Genomic DNA, 18,886 nt, shown 5'->3' on the forward strand with positions numbered 1-18,886 from the left:
TGCTTGGTTATTTACAATGAAGTTACCTTGGCATGGAAACATCTCTGAAATTATTCAAAATTGTTTACTTTTCTTAACATCTCATAGAATATTGGTTCTATGGAACATACAGTACTTTGGAAATATATGCATATGATAATTCACTTTATTTTTAGCTTAATTATTTATACTCCACCTCATTCTAGAGAGGCTGGATAGCAAAGGATACGCAGGTGGAAAGAATCCCATCATAATGGATACATTAAACGGTCTGTCTCCACATAAGGAGCAACTCGAGACCATTTTGTTAGTGTGGATTTGTTGATGTGACCTCTGGGAGTCAGCCTCCCCAGTAGGCTCTCTACCTGTTCAAGGGGTTTAGTACACACCCCTTCTTTAGGGACCTCCCACTATATCTCCAGCTTTTGGAGGAAGGAGATGACTGCTTGCAGCTCATTCAACAGGAAAAGGCTTCTGAGTGTAAATATATACTCTCACTGTTTTTACTTGGAGCAGGTTTCATCACAGCTATTTTCTTTTCTTTTTTTATTTATTTAATTTATTTATTATTATTATTTTTTGAGACGGAGTCTTGCTCTGTCGCCCAGGCTGGAGTACAGTGGCGCGATCTCAGCTCACTGCAAGCTCCGCTTCCTGGGTTCACGCCATTCTCCTGCCTCAGCCTCCCGAGTAGCTGGGACTACAGGCGCCCATCACCACGCCCGGCTAATTTTTTGTATTTTTAGTAGAGACGGGGTTTCACCGTGTTAGCCAGGATGGTCTCGATCTCCTGACCTCGTGATCCACCCACCTCGGCCTCTCAAAGTGCTGGGATTACAGGCGTGAGCCACCGCGCCCGGCCTCATCACAGCTATTTTCTAAATGGCTAAACAAGCATTTCCCTGGGTATGTTCCATGGAATATTCATTTTGTAGGAAGCTCAATGATAAAAGAGTCCCATTATCAGTGAGATTAGGAAACTGTATATTGAATTTCATTTTGAAGAGTCTCAATTTACTTAAGGATAGAAAAGGCATAGTTAAGAACTCTGATTAACTTCTTTAACCCACTTTTCCTAAATGTATCCGCCAGTCTTTGTGCACATAAACCTATTAACCCCTTGAAGGTCGTGCGTTCCAGGGAATATACTCTGGGAGTATATACTGTGGGCAAGGCTGTTGTAGGTTTCCAGCAGATACTGGGCAGGGCTGATACTAAAAAGAGGGAGTTGGCTTCCTCATGGCCACTCACCAGTCCTGGGGAAGTCGGGAAAGGAGAGAACAAGCCTTAGCCTGGAATCCCAGCTCTGCCACTTCCAAGCTTCAAATCACTTCACCTCCCTCACCTTGGTTTTCTTTATCTCTTACGTGGAGAATATAAAACCTACATCTTAGTGTTCATCTGAGGATTAAAATCAGATGTCAAACTGTTGAAGATGAGGGCTGGCATGGAGTAGGCCCTTCTCCTTGGTGTTCCAGGACCGGGGAGATCCAGGGTGATTTTATAAACACACGGGGAGGGTGGGCTGCTGACTAGTTGTGCCAATTCCTGGAAGAGAAGAGTTTTCACTGCCCTGGGATGAGAGATAATCCCAGGAGAATTGGGGATTACCAAATGGGGGTTACCACTCAAAACGGAGTGGGCACATGCTCAAATGTTTGCTAGTGTGCATGTCAAGGACATCCCTGCAAATCTAAAATCCACATCCTAATCCTAGCCCCACCACTGACAAAAGATGTGACCTTGGTTAAGTCACTTAACCTCTGCCAGCCTCAGTCTCCTCATCTGTAAAAAGAGGAGTTGGACTACATATCTCTCTGGAGTGCCCCCCACCCTCAGGTTAGTGTGGAACCAAATTTAGGTCATTCTAATCAATCCAGGTTGAAGAGTTGGTAATCTAATTAAGGATCAGCTGAATTTTCAAGATTGAGAGTCAAAAAGAACTGTCAAATAATGTACTTGTGTGATGCTTCCAATTTTAATGCTTTTCTGTATTAGGAGCATATTTTAAAATATTCAAATGTAAATTATTCACATGGCACATGCACTTAGAATGTGTGCATTTAACTAAAGTGAATCATCAGCCTATTATTAATTATCATTTAACCAGCCCTATTCTTTTGGATAAAGGAGAATATTAGTAAAAACCAAAGGGTTTGAATCATTTAAGCAAAGCCAGCTTTAAACAACTTGGCAAGCCCCTGCAGCTGTCCCTCCATATCTTCTAACAGCTGTAACCTGTGCATCTTGTGCTCTTTCATTTATATATACATATGCAAACAAACCCATGTTCACTTGGGAGTGTGCACACTCGTGTTTGTACACACTGTCCATGTCCTACCTAATATCCTAGAAGATGTCAATCAGAGTCTTCTTGGGGCAGGTGACATCCTCACGGGACCTGAGTTTCCTTTGCAGTAAAACACGTGTCCTTTTCCTAGATCTAAGAGCTCTTCCAGCTCCGACATTTGATGTCTGTGCTCTTTGCTTAGCTATTCCTTGGCAGGAGCATTGGAGATATGCTCATACACATTACCTCACATAATTTTTAAAATCATCCAGGAAGTCTTTTTGCATCCTCAATCCTATTTTAACAGATGATGAAACAGATTTACCTACTTAATGTGTAAACATACAATTATAACTGGCAGTTACAAGCTTAGAAACCTGATTCTCTATTCTGAATCCAATCAATTCATTCTCCAAGTGACAACCAGGTGCTGGCTACTCACTTCTCCCTTCTTAATCAGAGTGGTTTTCACGGAGTTGGGAATCATTTGGAAGAGCCCCCTAGATCATCTCCCTCCATAGCCAGGAAAACCTGCTCTAGGCTGGAAGATGGGATGCAGGCCACAGATGGGCCAGATACAATTCTAATGGCAATCAAGATATTACAGGTGACTGGAGAGGGTCTGAAGAAGTACGTGTCATTAGAGCCAGGGTGCCTGGCACGGGACCAAATGAGCAGTCTAGTTTGAGACAATGGGAACTTTTCTCAGCAGGAGTCACCCTTCCCCCAACTATTCAGCCATCTGCAGACCCGCCTCCCCGCTCCCCAGACTCCACATGCCTACTCTTCCATGAATGAAGGCTGCAGTGCTATAAGGATAGACTCATACATCTTTAGAGCTACAAGGGACCTCACAAATGATCTAGTCTAGTCTCCTGGCTTTACAACATAGAGAGAAGTGGTATGCTCTAGGACACAGAATTTATGGTCTATTTTATATTAGGACCTAGGCTTCCTGATTCCCTCTTCAGTGTGCTGCTTCCCTGGCCTCTGGAGAGGTGAGGCCCCAGGACAGGCAACCACCTCAGTGGCGCACCAGACTTAGCACCAACACATGAGCCTGCCCAGTCCTTTCGCTCTTATGCATTCCCGTCTCTGGCCTCTCACCTGGAATTTGGGCAGCCTTGACCTTGATCCCCTGTAGCTATATCCTCGTTCTTAGATCTTCTGCTTCTTCATTTACTTCTCTGTTGCTGGCCCTGAGTTCCCTCTGAACTCTGAGCTCCATGCTAACCCTGCTGCCTACTTTTCCGTTCCTTTTGAAGTAAATTCTGTGTGTCCTACCTCTCCGTTCAACCAGGAATCCCCTAACAGCTTTATGGCCTTAGTGTGAAAGTGTCACTTAGTCATGACGCATCCCTATAGACAGCGGAATCTGGAGGAATTAGAGCTTAGTGTTAGCATTTTACAGGCCACATCCTCTGATCCCAGTTTAGTATTAATAATGAAATTATGAAAGCTTAAAAAAAAACAATTACAGGGAATTTTAAGAATATTATTCTAAATTCCCATTGAAATGAAATACGCAATTTTAAGAGATGAGTATGGAGCAAAACTTACTAGATGCATTACACAAGGTAAAGTTCCATTTTCTAAATACTTTTGTTTTTTATTCAGAAAGAATAAAAGTATATGATTGAGCACTAAACTTAGTAAGCATCCTAAGGAAATCAGGAGAAAAGCAGTAAAGAAAAGATAAAATAATAAATTAGAAAACAGTGGGAATAAAAAATAAATCCAAGATTTGATCCTTGGAAAATGCCAGAAAAAAGCAAAAAACAAACAAACAAACAAAAAAACAAGGTGGCAGACATTTGAAGGATATCACACACTTGAGTAGGGGAGATTCTGTAAATTCTGTTAATTATTCAACAGAAAGCTTTGGGTAAATTTGGGTAAATATTTAGAAAATAACAAGGCAGTGTCTTCCCTCACACCATACATAAAAGTAAGTCCCAAATGTATTAAGAGCTAAAAAGAAAATGTTAAGGGGAAGATGTAGGCAGTATTTCCTTGATCTGAAGACAGGAAAGGATATTTAAAGAATGAAATCATGTGTTTTGCAACAACATGGATGGACTGGAGGCCATTATCTTAAGTAAAATAACTCAGAAAGTCAAATACTGCATGTTTTCACTTATAAGTGGGAGCTAAATAATATGTACTCATGGGCACAAAGTGTGGAATGATAGACATTGGAGACTCAGAAGGGTGGGGGGTAGGAGGAAGGGAGAGATGATGCAATACTTAACGGGTGTATTGCACTCTATTCGGGTGATGGTTATACCAAAAGCCCAGACTTCGCCACTACACAATATATCCATGTAACAAAACTGCCCTTGTACCCCCTAAATTCATGATTTAAAAAAAAGATTAAAAAAAGATTTTAAAAAAAGAATAAAGGCAGGCTGGGAGCGGTGGCTCACGCCTGTAATCCCAGCACTTTGGGAGGCCCAGGAGGGTGGGTCACCTGAAGTCGGGAGTTCGAGACCAGCCTGACCAACACGGAGAAACCCTGTCTCTACTAAAAATACAAAAATTAGCCAGGCATGGTGGATTACATGCCATGGTGGATTACATGGATTACATGCCTGTAATCCCAGCTACTCGGGAGGCTGAGGCAGGAGAATCACTTGAACCCGGGAGGCAGAGGTTGCAGTAAGCCGAGATCATGCCATTGCACTCCAGCCTGGGCAGCAAGAGTGAAACTCTGTCTCAAAAAAAAAAAAAAAAAAAAAAAAAAAAAAAAAAAAAAATTAAAAGCAAAGAAATAATACATAATAGGAGTTGATATATTTTGTTAAATAAAAATTTAAACTTCTCTATGTTAAAAATCATTAATGAAAAGGCAAATCAGTAATCAGTAGGAAAAAACTTTCAGCATCAAAAGAATTAGGAAAAGACTAAGTAATATCCTTAATAAATAAAAAGTGCTTAGAAAGCAACAAAAGGAGTCAAAGGACATGATTTCATAGAAAAAGAAATAAAAATGATAATTTTAAATGTTGGTGAGGATATGGTCAGATAGGCATTTCCATACTCAGAGTTGGACATGTAATTTGGTACAAGTCAGCAGTGAAGAACCAGAGATTTAAAAACCATCCATAATCTAATAATGGTACTTTTAGAAATCTATCCTAAGTCTATCATAAGGAAACAAGTAGAGATAGGAAAAATATTTATATATGAGGATGGTTATAATCATTTTTATAATAGTGAACATTGGAATCAATAATAAGAAAAAGTTACATCATGATATATCCATAATACAAAACTTACTAATCTATGGAAACTGTATTTTTGAAAACTTGATTGTCATGAGAAATTGTTCATGATATAATAAGCAAATGAAAAGGACACACAATAATATAATATGATGTCAATTTTAGAAATACATTTGTGTATATACCATATGTGTATTATGCATATGCATATCAGTGTCTTTGGGTAGTATGATTATGGTGCACTTCATTTTCTTCTTTAAGCTTTTCTGTGTTTTCCAGAATTTCTACAATGAGCATATATTATTTATAAACAGAATTCACCAAAGTGTATTCAAGGCTGGGTATGGTGGCTAATGCCTGTAATCTCAGCACTTTGGGAAGCCGAGGCAGGTGGACCGCTTGAGCCTAGGAGTTCAAGACCAGCCTGGGCAACATGGCAAAACTCAGTCTCTATAAAAAAAAAAAGAAAATACAAAAATTAGCCAGGCTTGGTGTTGTGCTCCTGTGGTCCCAGCTACTTGGGAAGTTGAGGTGGGAGGATTGCTGGAGCCAGGGAGGCGGAGGTTACAGTGAGCCGAGATCGCGCCACTACACTCCAGCCTGGGTGACAGAGCGAGACTTTGTCAAAAAAAAAAAAAAAAAAAAAAAAACTGAAAAAACCTCACAAAGTGTGTTCAAAATTTTTAAACTTTCTACTTGAAAAACACAGATTGATATGATCTGGATGTGATTTTAAGACTGCTTACGCTGATTAATTAATTCCTCTAAGAAAGGCATTATTGTTTAATTACTTTTCTTAAATCCATATGAGCTGAGTGGTGGTATTATGGCTGCTCGCCAGAACATGGTTATTATGTCATTATGTGACCTGAGACCTATGCTGAGAGGTCACCCAGTGTGTGGAAAGGGGTACTGAACCAGGGGTCTTGGGCCTTGTGACCTCAAGGAAAGCGTTTAGTAGCCTTCTGGGCCTCAGTTTCCTCTTCTGTCAAATAGATCTTACCTGCTTTACTACTTTCATAGAGTTGTTCTAAAGACCAAATAAGATAATCCAGGCAGGAGTCTATGACATGTAGGCTATTATGAAGGCAAAGATCATTATTCAAAGAATAAGCTAGTACCTGCCTGGAATCCACAGTTCATATAAATGATTTTTCTAAATCTCCCTTCTGGTAAGGAAACATACTCCCGTGGTTGCTAAAGAAAAAATCCTCCCCTCTCCTCCCACAGCCCCTTGTCTTACTGAATTAATAAGTGCACAGCCCTTGGGGGAGGGTATAGACAGATCAGGCACACCCCTGTGTCCACCTCCACCAAAATTCTAGGGGAAAATGCCTGGCTTCTTAGGAAAATGCTTCCCTAAAAAAAGAGGAGAAACCTCCAACGTTCCCATGGAACTGGGGCAGAGGGCAAATTCTGCACCACCTCTGCACAAACCCACGGGCTGACTGCTTGGCACGCCTGCAGGGTCCAGATCACTGATCTGTGGCTCAGAGTAACGAGGTCATTTGGACGGTCCGTTGGTTTCAGAAACCCCTCCATGATGCTGCTGCTGTTGTGAGGATAGTTGTCACTTCCAACTCATATTATTGCAGACTCTAGGCTACACGGAGTTATAGGGACAAGAAAGTCCACAGCTCCTCCACGCCCCACAGCAACTGCTCCAGGCAGACTTGCTGCAAGGAGCAGAGGCCCCTTGGTCACCACAGGTAAAGGGGACAGTGTTTTGACTGACCTGGGAAGCTTACCATGTGCAACCCTGGCTGCATATGAGTCACCTAGGGAGCTTTTCAGTAACCCAGGCAACACCCCAGGTTTAGAATTTTACCAGAATCCCTGAGAGTGGGAACCAAGCATCAGTATTTTTGATGCTGTCCAGGTGATTCCAAGAGCAAGCAGCATTCAGAAGCCTTGGCTCAAGTTCCAACACAGATCTAGGTATCTCTCCCATACCAGTCTTCAAAAAACTTCCCTTGGTGAGGTCTCCATTCTGCACTCTCCCAAGCATTCGTTGCACATACTTTTGCCTACCATGGATCCAACTCAACCCTAAGGCATCCTTTATCCTTTAGCTTCTCTACCAGGTGGCTGCACTTCTCAGTCGGCCAATTCCAGATCCCCAACAAGGGTCTCATCTTAGCCCAACTCACCTTTTTAAACCAGGCTACTTGGGCCATGGGATGCTGGTTGGTTTAGAGACTGACTACTCTGTGGAAAGGGACAGAGGTTGTGTAGTGTAAAACATGGCCACCGTGGTCTGCCCCAGTTCTGTTTTTTGTGTAGGTGGGGTGGGTTGGGCACAGTTTCCCTTAATAGAGACTGTGGAATACTTTAACGTATCTGGTTCAATAACAAATTATAATAATGAAATCAAACATATTTAGAAGAATCCATACAAATTAAGGGTCAGAGTTTCATCCTCTGTATAGAATATGATGTAGGAGTCTTTTTAAGTATACGTAGGAAAATAAAATGGATAGCCCACTCAACTATCTTTAGAATGTATGTCTAATTTTATACATCTTTTTCCATAGAAACTACAATTGAATTTAGAATTGAGAGATTATGGTATTCATTATTATCTTAGCCAGAGGGGTTTTTTTTTTTAGCTTTTATAAGAAACTTTTAAATTGAAGTATAATATATGTAAAGAAAAAGTGCACATGTTATAAATGTACATCTCAATGACTTTTTACAAAGTGAACACCCTTGTAAACAGCACCCAGGTCAAGAAATTCAGTATTATCTTTACCCCAAATGATGCCCCTTGTGTTCCCTCCCAATTGCTCCTTGCCTCCAAGGGTAACCACTCTCCTGATTCTAGCAGCATACATTAGCTTTTGTACTTTATATAAGTATAATCATATAGGATGTACTTTATTGTGTTTTGGCTCCTTTCCTCCAATATTCATCCATAGTTTTGCATATGCATTTGTAGTTCTCACCAGAGGTTTTAGTCCTTGAAATGTAGTTCAACAAACATTATTCCTCCAGGAACTGTGCTCGGGACTGGGGACACAAAAACAAATAAGGGCGAATTCCTGCTGTAAGAAACATTTAATCCAGTAATTTGGTAAGGATCAGAATTTAATGTAAAGTGAATTCCTCTTTGTTCAACAAATATTTATTCAATGTCTACTATAGGTCAGGTGCTGTATCACAGGTGCTAGGGATAAGAAATGAACAAGCAGACAAAAAATCTAGCAGAAATCCTCTCTTTTCTTCCCGTGACATGCATGGGCAAGTTCTGCCCACTGATACTCATTTCCCACTCTGTCCTGCATCTGATTTAACATAAAGGGAAGTAGCAATGGAAACTATTTCTTCTGGCAACTTGGAGTATGAGATTATGAAGTGCATGGTCCATGGGCCATTTTTCAAATCAGTGAGTGTGAGAGGTATAATATTTGTATATACCAATTTCTGCCTTATTCCATTCTCTCCACCACTGATGCTGCCTGTACTGAATGCAATGAAAGTCTGGAACCTAAGGAAGCCTTTGGATGTTAGCTTACCTTGGAGTCAAGCTGAGGAATCTTCTTGATTTCCAGAACCATGAAGTCAGAAAAGACACAATTGCCAAAGCTGTGATGGAAATCATACAGCTTTGAATTTGTTTTAGTAATATGGAATTCTAACATGTATCACTATTCATTAGTGCTGGCTTTTCAGAACCTAGTAAATTATCTGGGTACAAAGCCATGACATTAGAGGCATAAGGGATTAGAAGACAATCCAACACCACTCTAGGATTGATAGTTTAGGAAGAAATGCAAGAAATCATCTCCTTTTGTTTGGTTGGTTCATTCCTATCCCCCATTCTCCGCATTTTTATGAAAAATTTTAAGTATATATAAATGTAGAGAAAATAGTAAAATTCACTTTTATGTATCCATCTTTCAGCTTCAAAAATTATCAACTCATGCCAATTCTTCTCTAACTCCTTGCTGTCCCCCTCCTCTGATTATTTGAAGCAATCCCAGATGACAAACAGATGACTCATAAATGTTCAGAAAGTCAGATCTCCTAGTTTTAATTCCTCTAGTTCACAGGCTCAGAGGTGAATTCAGTGAGCTAGTTCGTGGTAGTTATATTTAATCCCCGGCTTCAAAGTAAAAGTGATAAGCTTTACTAACAGAATTACTATTATTATTATTACATTATGACATAATATAATATATTGCTGTACGGTTTAGCTTAAAACTACCTCTTTTAAGCCTCTCATTCAGTTCTCCAAGGAGTTCAACAGGGTGTGGGATGGCTGATTGATGTTCTTTTTCATCAGTAATTTCAAAACCAAATCCTTGTGGATTTTGAAATTGCAAATATATTTGTCCAAGTAAAAGTTTCAACTATTCGGTGATAAAATGGGTCTAAGACTCTTCCCGAACCTCATGTTTCCCATTTTCAGTCTGTTTGCAAAGGAGGAGGCTGGTTGGTGTTCATGGAGCCAGTGTCAACTGCCTGTCTATTATGAGATATCACAGCACAACTGGGCATGCAGCTTAATTTTTTCAGGTTTCCCAGGCTCAAAACCCCAAGCACCATTGTTTTTGCCAGTCAGAACACTCCAGAGGTTTCTAGAACAAGTAGAAAGATTGTTAGTGCCTTTGTCATGAAAATATGTAAAATGTTGCTTTGGGTGCTCTGATTGTATCTCAAAATATCACGCAGGGCAGGTGGCAGTCATTGTGAGGAGTGGGGCACCAGGCACCCCTTGATGAGCCTTTGATGAGGAGATGATTAGGAGTAAAAGAATGCTGCATAGATTATCTGCATAACTAACACTGTAGCAGACAGCCATGCAGACATTTTTCTGTATACAACTCCCACTCATTTTTCTGAGAGATAAAAGCAGCCAAGATTGACAATCTGTCAGTTTCACCATTTTCATTGTGTACTTTTTCTGGGCAGGTTATTCACATCGAACTCCTTTGATGTGATCAGTGATGATGCTTTTATTGGTCTTCCACATCTAGAGTATTTGTAAGTAAAAAAGCTTTTTTTAAACATGATGATTCAGGACAAGTACTCTCAAGTTCCTGTAACTGTTTGACAAAAAATATTATAACTTATTGCAGATTCATAGAAAACAACAACATCAAGTCAATTTCAAGACATACTTTCCGGGGACTAAAGTCATTAATTCACTTGTAAGTATGAATATTGCTATTACTTTTTAAGCTTGCTAATGGACAATGAAGTTTGATCACCTGTGGTTAATGCACCTACTTTATGAGTGTCCATAAAAATTTAAGAAACCCAAATGATTTCTCTCCATGCACACTTGCCATCTTTCCCTGTCATCTGTCAGAGGGTGTTCAAGAAATTGATTACTATTAATATTTGTATCCTAAATCAACCATAATTAGAAAAGCAATCTAATGAAGGGAAATTGTGTGCCTGAAGTAACTTTTTTTATTATCTACATCATTACTTGCTTCATGGATCATTATGGGTTGACTATGTAATTTGATATCAGCTTTTCTTTTTCCTCTATAAGCCCTCACTTTATATACATTTAAACATAATATAGCCACAGACGATGTCTTCATACTACCCGATCAACTTGTTTATCAGTGAAATATTTAATTATTCAATGGGTGATTACAGCTAACAGCAGTTGTTCTTAACAGGGAACAATTTTGTCTCCCAGGGAACATTTGGCAATATCTAGAGACATGTTTGGTTGTCACAACTGGGGGATGTAACTGGCATCTAGTGGGTAAAAGGCAGGGATTCTTCTAAACATCTACTGCATAGGACAGCCCCTCACAATAAAGAATTATCCAGCCTAAAGTGGCATTGTGGGCAGGTTGAGAAACCCTGAACAACATGACCCAAACAACTTGTTTCTTCTAGCCTCCCTCACCCTCTACAGACACATTCGCACACACACACACACACACACGCAGGCACACACGTGCATGCACACGCACATACACACACACATACACACTCTTACATACACATAGATTATTTTAAGGAAACTGGAAGCACATAGAAAGAAAAGGCACTAACATTTACATCACTTTTCATTTAATCCTCTCAATAATCCTGCCAAACAGGCACAATAATCCCCTTTTCAGAAATGAGGAAACAGTCTTGGAGGGGATAGATGCCTCATGAGCTGATCAGTTATGGAATTATGAGAACATCTACTTAATAGTTGAATTGCAGTGACTCTTCATCCTTTCAACAGCTGTTTCTCAACCTACCTAATAGGTATCTTATCAGTTCTAGATACAGATGCAAGAGATCCAAGTGTCATAGTCATTCTGTCAAGTTTAACCTGTTCTCTCATCATACTTCATTCCCAGCTCTGCTGTAGGCCCTAGGATGCAGCAGGGAACAAAGGAGACAAAAATTCCTGTCCTTTGACTGAGCCTGATTTCCAGCGTGTCCATGCGGTTGTCCCTCTGCCTCCACCAGGCCCCTTTCTCTCCTGCTGCTTGTTTTGTAGCAAAGAGAAGCTAATGACCAGACATATTTTACAAAATCATACCTTTCAAGGCTTCTGTACAGAGTTATTATAATAAAAAAACAGTGTTTGCAATACTACTCTTCATGTCAATGACATGATATGATGCAAAGATGGCTGTTTACAGAATAAATGTTATGCAGTTTTATCACAGAGCCCAACACTGCCAAACCTCATTTTTCAGACAAAATTAAACAAAAGAAGCAAATATATGGAAGGAGAAATGGAAGTTCATGACCTCAACTTGAAATCCACTAGATTCACATACATCCCAATCCACATGGCCTCTGTCCAATGCTTAGCATCATGAGAGCTGTAGGGAGGATGTAGGACTCAGGTGTCCTTTTGAGGAACCCAGATATGAGCTTCACTTGCCCAATTCATTCAGCTGTGTCTCCTCTCCAGCCTAAAAGCCTGTGGTTTCCCTCAGGCTTCATGCACAGAACAGGAAAAAATGTTTCCCTGTCTTGGAAGGAAGGAAGGAGGGAAGGAAGGAAGGGAGGGAGAAGGTGAGGGGAGGGAAGGAAGGGAGGAGAGAGGAAAGGAGGGAGGAAAAAAGAAAAAGAGGAAGGAAGATGAGAGGAGAGAAGAAGGGAAAGGAGAGGAAGAAGGGAAGGGGAAGAGGAAAAAGGCAAAGAAAAAAGTCTGTTTGACATCCTAGTGTAGGACACCCATTTTGTTTAGTGGAACCTATTATGTTTATCAAATGAAATGGGAATTTAAATGTGGGTCTTAATGATGCCCTTTCTTTAGCAGTATGGAGCCCATAAGAGAGAGAGACTGGTACAGAATACACTTAATATCCAGAAAATTTCAGGTTCAAGGAACACCAAGGGCAGCCCTCAAAGAGAGGCACGACTCTTACAGGCAGTGAAAGAGAAGTCCCACGTCTCTGAGCTGCTGCTGGAGGTGGGAAGGTGTTATGAGGGAACAGGGGTTAAGGCTGGCTAAATGAATATGACCCTTAGGTCTCTTGCATCTTTAGCTAACACTTATTAGGTTGACTCATATGGCATTGCCAATGTTAGGCTATTTTTTATCTACAAAAATGGCAATGCCATATGGTTCATCTTAAATAGTTTCTAGGATGTGACACATGCTTTACAAGGAGTAGGGCCTACAAAGATGAGTAAGATCTAGTCCCACCTTAGAGAAGCTCAGCCTAGCAAGAGAAATTGGACAAATATTTTCTCACTGAGGGCCTTTGTCCCCAAGTTATCTTCTCCTTTTGAATTATGCTATTCTTCACTGTACAATTCCTTCCTTCCATCCTTCCTTCTTTCTTTTCTTTCTTCCTTCCTTCCTTCTTTTATTCCTTCCTTCTTTGCTTTCTGTCTTTCAAGGAGAGATGGAGTAGGGAGGATGTGAAACCCAAATTTCCCTCTGCCGACTCAGTAAGTCAGGTTCATTTTCCATTATTTATGGCTTATTAATAAATCTGGCATTTGTCTGAGCCATTAGTTTCCTTTTTAAGACATTAGGCTTCAAAGTGCACTTTTCTCCACCTCAGATCAATCCTTCCCAATCAAGGCAAACATTCGAGCTGTGAGGAATTAGCACCTCACCCTCTAACCTGCATGTGCTGCAGGAAGAGGTTACAAAGCTTTCTCATATTCTTGGCTTCATCATAGTCTCCTGATGACCCCATGAAAGAGACAGGGCAGTAGCACTATGTTCACAGACAAAAGAGCAAGTGGAGGTACACCATGAGTTTAAGCTGCTCCCCAGTTACTAAGTGGTAAAGCCAGATAACTCCCACGGTCTTTGATGAGACGTCCGGTGCTATCTCCACTGTGTCAGTTAGAGCAGGACCAGATAGCTTTTATTGAGCTGGCTGGATCCTTCCATGGGACATGATTTGAGGAGGAAATATGACTAGAGAAGAAAGAAAAGATCCTGAAAACAGGAACCCTACCCACATACTTCATCTCAAAATGCAGATAGTTGGGATTAGACGTATACTTTCAGGTCCAGCTGGTTCCCACTCTGGCCTAACATTAAAGCCACTCCCTTACCTGTGCATTTATATAAATTTAGTTCATGCCTAGAGGAACAACGCACTTTCTCACCTTCTTATACAGAGATGTCAGTAGATTTCTCTTCTAAGAGACATTTACGGACAACTTAAAAGTTATTACAGGCCAGGCGCAGTGGCTCACGCCTGTAATCCCAGCACTTTGGGAGGCTGAGACGGGCGGGTCACGAGGTCAGGAGATTAAGACCACCCTGGCTAACACGGTGAAACCCCATCTCTACTAAAAAAATACAAAAAATTAGCCAGGCGTGGTGGTGGGCGCCTGTAGTCCTAGTTACTCGGGAGGCTGAGGCAGGAGAATGACATGAACCCAGGAGGTGGAGCTTGCAGTGAGCTGAGATAGCGCCATTGCACTCCAGCCTGGTCAAAAGAGCGAGACTTCATCTCAAAGAAAAAATAAAAATAAAAATAAACAAATAAATAAAAATAAAAAAGTTACTATATATACCTGGCTATCAGGCGAGATCCCCCCTTCCCTGCAAATTAGCTCTTAAAACCGTACAAATTAACCCTTAAAAAGACAGAGAGACTTCTTAAAGTTAAGTCCTTTCAAAGCCTGTCAAATCCTGAGATTCTCAATTACTTTATTTTGAATCATTGTCCTAATGTTATGCATGTTTCACTTTAATGTTTTAATGGTTTGTATATTTTAGCAATCGTTTGTATATTTAAATTTTTCTGGTGAATATATGTTATTTTGGTAATCAGGAAAACATGAATAAAAAATTAGTTTCTGAATAAAAATTAGTTTATGGCCAATGATGACAAAGTCTTCAAACATTATGTATTGGCTTCTAGTAATACCCACGAGTCTTTAGTAATGATTGCTTTGTGTGCCATGTAAGTGTCACTGTGGATAAGGCCCAGTGGAACCAGCGTTGTTTGCATGCATATATATAAATATTTGGAGAAAATTATCATCAATCTATATGTATTGTAGAGTATCCAATGGTTGCTCAGCACTGAGGGGGTACAAAGAACTATATAACAGTCCCCAAACTCGGGATGCTTGCGTATTCCCAATCAGTTGCATAGGATGCTTTGTTTTAGCCTTCACATTGCCATGTATGTAAAGAGGTAGTGCAATGTAGCAGCTAAGAGGGTGATCTCTGCCACTAGACTGCCTGGGTTCAACTGTCTCTCTGCCAGCTCAATAGGTCAAGTTTATTTTCCATTATTTACTGCTTATTAATAAAGCTGGCATTTATCTGAACCATTGGTTTCCTTTTTAAGGCTTTAGGCTTCAAAGTGCCCTTTTCTCCACCTCAGATCAATTCCTCGGCTTTGCACCTTAACAGCTGTGGAATTTGGGGCAGGCCATTTAGCTTCACTATGCTACAGACTGGGCATGTAAAATGGGGTTATAATAAAAATCTTTTAAAATGGGATGAGGAATAACAAGGCAATTAAGAGTATTCGTGCCTAAGGTCTTGAGATTAAGTGAGTTAATATATGCAAAGTGCTTAGAACAGGGTCTGGTATGTAGTAAGCACCACTGTGTAGGAATAAACTAAAATTCACTGCACAACCTCCATTAGTCCTGAATCAGGATTCTAAATGCTAGAGTGTATATCCCCTTTAAACACTTTCTATGAAATTAAAGTAACTGCACTTGCACCGCCTCAGGCTCAGAGAGACACAAACCCAAGCTGAGAATCTGCATTGCAGAGGGGCTGGATGCACCCCAGATGGCTGTGGGCGATGCTCTCTTAGCAGAAGAGCCCGGTGGCACTGAAACAAATGTGGTGTTTGAGCCAGTCTGGTTGCCTCAGAGAGAAGACTTTCCAGTGGCTTCCACAGTCAAAATTGGAGGTTTTCTTGGGTAAACGATGAAAACACCAAAGGGCAGGAAATGGTCATCATTTCTGTCAAGAAGGAATGGCCATCTGCCTTTGAGAACACTTGACCTTACTCAGCCAGTTTCAAGGTAACTAGACGTTGAGCTGTGCAATATCTCAGTTGTTTTAAAGAATGTTTCTTAGGTAAACTGTGAATCAGGACCTAGAGAATGGTGGTTAGTTGAAGGCACACTTTAAAGGGCCTCCACATTGCCTTGGGATTTCTACCACAGTGGGGCTGTGGGGAGGGAGGGTCCTTCCTGAGGGGGTCCACACCAGCTGGTGGGGACTGCACTAGTCACTCACGGGGCTTTGAGCTTTCTCCCTCAGTGCCTTGGCACAGGGGACTTCAAAGGAGCATCCTCTGCTCTTTTCTTTGCCTAGATATGTACGCTTCCATATGTACGCTTCCTCTCATCTACTCCAGCCTGTCTCATTCATTCATTCATTTAAAAGTGTCTATTAGGCCATGAGTGGTGGCTCATGCCTGTAATCCCAGCACTTTGGGAGGCCAAGGCGGGCAGATCACTTGAAGTCAGGAGTTCGAGACCAGACTGGCCAACATGGTGAAACCCCATCTCTACTAAAAACACATAAAGTAGCCGGGTATGGTGGCACGTGCATGTAATCCCAGCTACTTAAGAGGCTGAGGCAGGAGAATTGCTTGAACCAGGGAGGCAGAAGTTGCAGTGGGCCGAGGTAGCGCCACTGCATTCCAGCCTGGGTGGCAGAGTGAGACTCCATCTCAAAATAAATAAATACATAAATAAATAAAAGTATCTATTGAGGGCTTACTTTGTGCCAGGCACTATGCTAGACCTACAGATAATGGAAAGAGAACCCTCCTTCCAGTGCTCATTGCAGAATTATCCTAGAAATAAAGGAACATTGAATAAATGTTTCCTCAAGTCTCTCATTGACTGTGTCTTCACCCCTGTCCCAATTAGCTCCACCCCACCCCAGTCGGACGTTCTGGTGCAACCCAGTGCGATCTCCATCTCCTGGAAAAGCCTGTTGTAACACACTGACCCCTAAGTATGTGGCCTAAAGTATCACCTATCCTAGTGTCATCTATTAATTTTAAAGATGAAGCCATAAGCCTCTCAGTGAAAATGACAAAGATGTGATTTAAGAGCAAGAATAGAACTTGGAGATTGTTCTGACCCAGTGATCATTCACTTTATAGAAAAGGGAACGGCCAGAGCTCAAACTCAGATATCCACTTCCCTGTTCACCTCACCCCTGTACTCTGTGGCTGAGTTCTGGGCCCTAAAGTGAGTCTGACTGGCAAGGGGTCAGCTTCGGCCAATGCAGGAGCCTGGTACTCCTTAAACCATACCATCTAGAAAGTCTTTTTCCTGACAACTCTGGTGGCTACCTGGGACTCCTTGCCTCTCTGTCCTTCATAATTTTTCTTCCTCCTGTTCCTAAGAATCAAGAATTCTTACATCTAGTGTTAAAATTCAGCTCTGTTTAACCCTCACCCTTGGCTAACAGATCTTTGCAGAGGAAGGAGGGTCCCCTACCGCAATTCAGGGTGACACTCTCTCAGGTCATGACACTCTGGAGGTAAGAGAAGGACTAGACACCCTGGAGGGCAGGACTAGCAACATGGCTTTCCAGAATCCCTTGCTTTTGATGGGCTCTGCATTAATGGCCGGAAGAAAACATGACTAAATCTTAACAGTGGTTACTTCTCCTATGATAATTATTATTTCTCTCCTTTTTCAAAAAATAATTTTTGCACTTTCCAGTTTTTCTTGAAGCGAAGAAATAATTATTATTACATATATATGTGCATATGTAGTATGTGTATATATGTGTGTATGTGTATATGTGTATCAGTAAAAGTAAAAGATGGAACTTTTAAGAATACCAAGGCATAGGATTATCCTGACTAAGAGAGGCAGAAACAATAGATGATCTCAGCTTCCTGAAGTGAATATTTTAAAGTGTTTAGATATTTAATATCACTGTTTAATGACTATAACAACAAAGAAAAAGATTAGTTTTGTGGTCTTAACACATAAGGTTTAAAGATTCACCTGCAGATACAGTTTTTCCTGGAATCCATTACAAAGATACGTGTATAAAAATATTAGTAACTACATGTGTTAATTCTCACAATAAGTGAAATTCATACCCTTTACTCAGTTTTGCAGATGTCAAAACAGAAACCCAGAGAGGTTAAATTAAGTTGGCTAAGGACACATTCCAAAGAGTGATGACGTTCAAATTTAATCCCTGGTGGATTTGGACGAAGTTGGCACTTAAACTGTTACACTACACTAAGTGATGCAGGAAAGAATAGCTACAACCAGTTTTACAAACACATAGCACATATAGCAATGAGAGCTTCTGTTGAGGAAAAGTTAATAATAATATTAAGTCACTACTCTGTGAAGCTGGGAGTGGGATGAAGGCAGAACTGCAAAAATTTTATCCAGGTATTTTGCTTTCTGGTAGCAAAACTCAGTGCAGAGGTGGAATCTGAAGAATCAAATAATCCTAATATAAACCCTAAAATAACCTTAACTCTAACCCACAAAGTGCTATCTCAGTCTCTCTAGCTGTTTAAATTCCCTGATAACCACCAGATCTCATGCTATTTACCCCATTTTTATGATTAAATGCTGAGGAGTTTTCAGGGAACGTCACGTGACTTGCCCTTTTTTTTCCTGGTGCCCCTGGCCCCAGAGCCCTCAGCAGCTCTCTCCTGCAGTGAATCTCCCTGAAGCCCTCAGATGCCCATGATGATTTGTGGAGGCAACAGACCCTCATCACAGCTGACCCTCATCACAGCTGACTTTAAGCTGGGGCAAAGAACCATAGCAATGGCTTCAAGCCTGGACAGCCTTGTAGCCCCAATCTCCCTAAAGGGTGAGGGCCTGAAACTGCATGGGAATTTTTTAGAAAACAGGCAGCTCCCTCCTGCAGGAGGTCTTGTGAAAGACATTTGCATGATCTGACCACTCAGGCCCCAGAGTTCGGGCCATGACAGTAATTCCTAATCTAACCCTGTAGGTAGCTTTGGAAGTT

The 18,886-nt window shown here is 41.0% G+C and overlaps 1 protein-coding gene and 1 long non-coding RNA gene across 5 annotated transcripts in view; one reads left to right on the forward strand and one right to left on the reverse strand.

Annotated features, from left to right (window-relative positions):
- The window catches only part of LGI1 (leucine rich glioma inactivated 1), a 39,775-nt gene that overhangs the window by 9,255 nt on the left and 11,634 nt on the right, over positions 1–18,886 (forward strand). For 3 of the 4 annotated variants that reach the window (NM_001261057.1, XM_015147639.3, XM_077945102.1), the window contains 2 exons: positions 10,408–10,479; positions 10,575–10,646. The exons of the other annotated variant lie outside the window; for it this stretch is intronic. In NM_001261057.1, the coding sequence (NP_001247986.1) occupies positions 10,408–10,479; positions 10,575–10,646 (144 nt within the window). The remainder of the gene's footprint in view (positions 1–10,407; positions 10,480–10,574; positions 10,647–18,886) is intronic. 4 annotated transcript variants of the gene reach the window in all.
- Positions 1–18,886, reverse strand: part of LOC107000227 (uncharacterized) — a 186,207-nt gene that overhangs the window by 7,323 nt on the left and 159,998 nt on the right. The window lies entirely within an intron of this gene.

The sequence above is a fragment of the Macaca mulatta genome, chromosome 9 (assembly GCF_049350105.2).
Source record: "Macaca mulatta isolate MMU2019108-1 chromosome 9, T2T-MMU8v2.0, whole genome shotgun sequence".
Taxonomy (NCBI): domain Eukaryota; kingdom Metazoa; phylum Chordata; class Mammalia; order Primates; family Cercopithecidae; genus Macaca; species Macaca mulatta.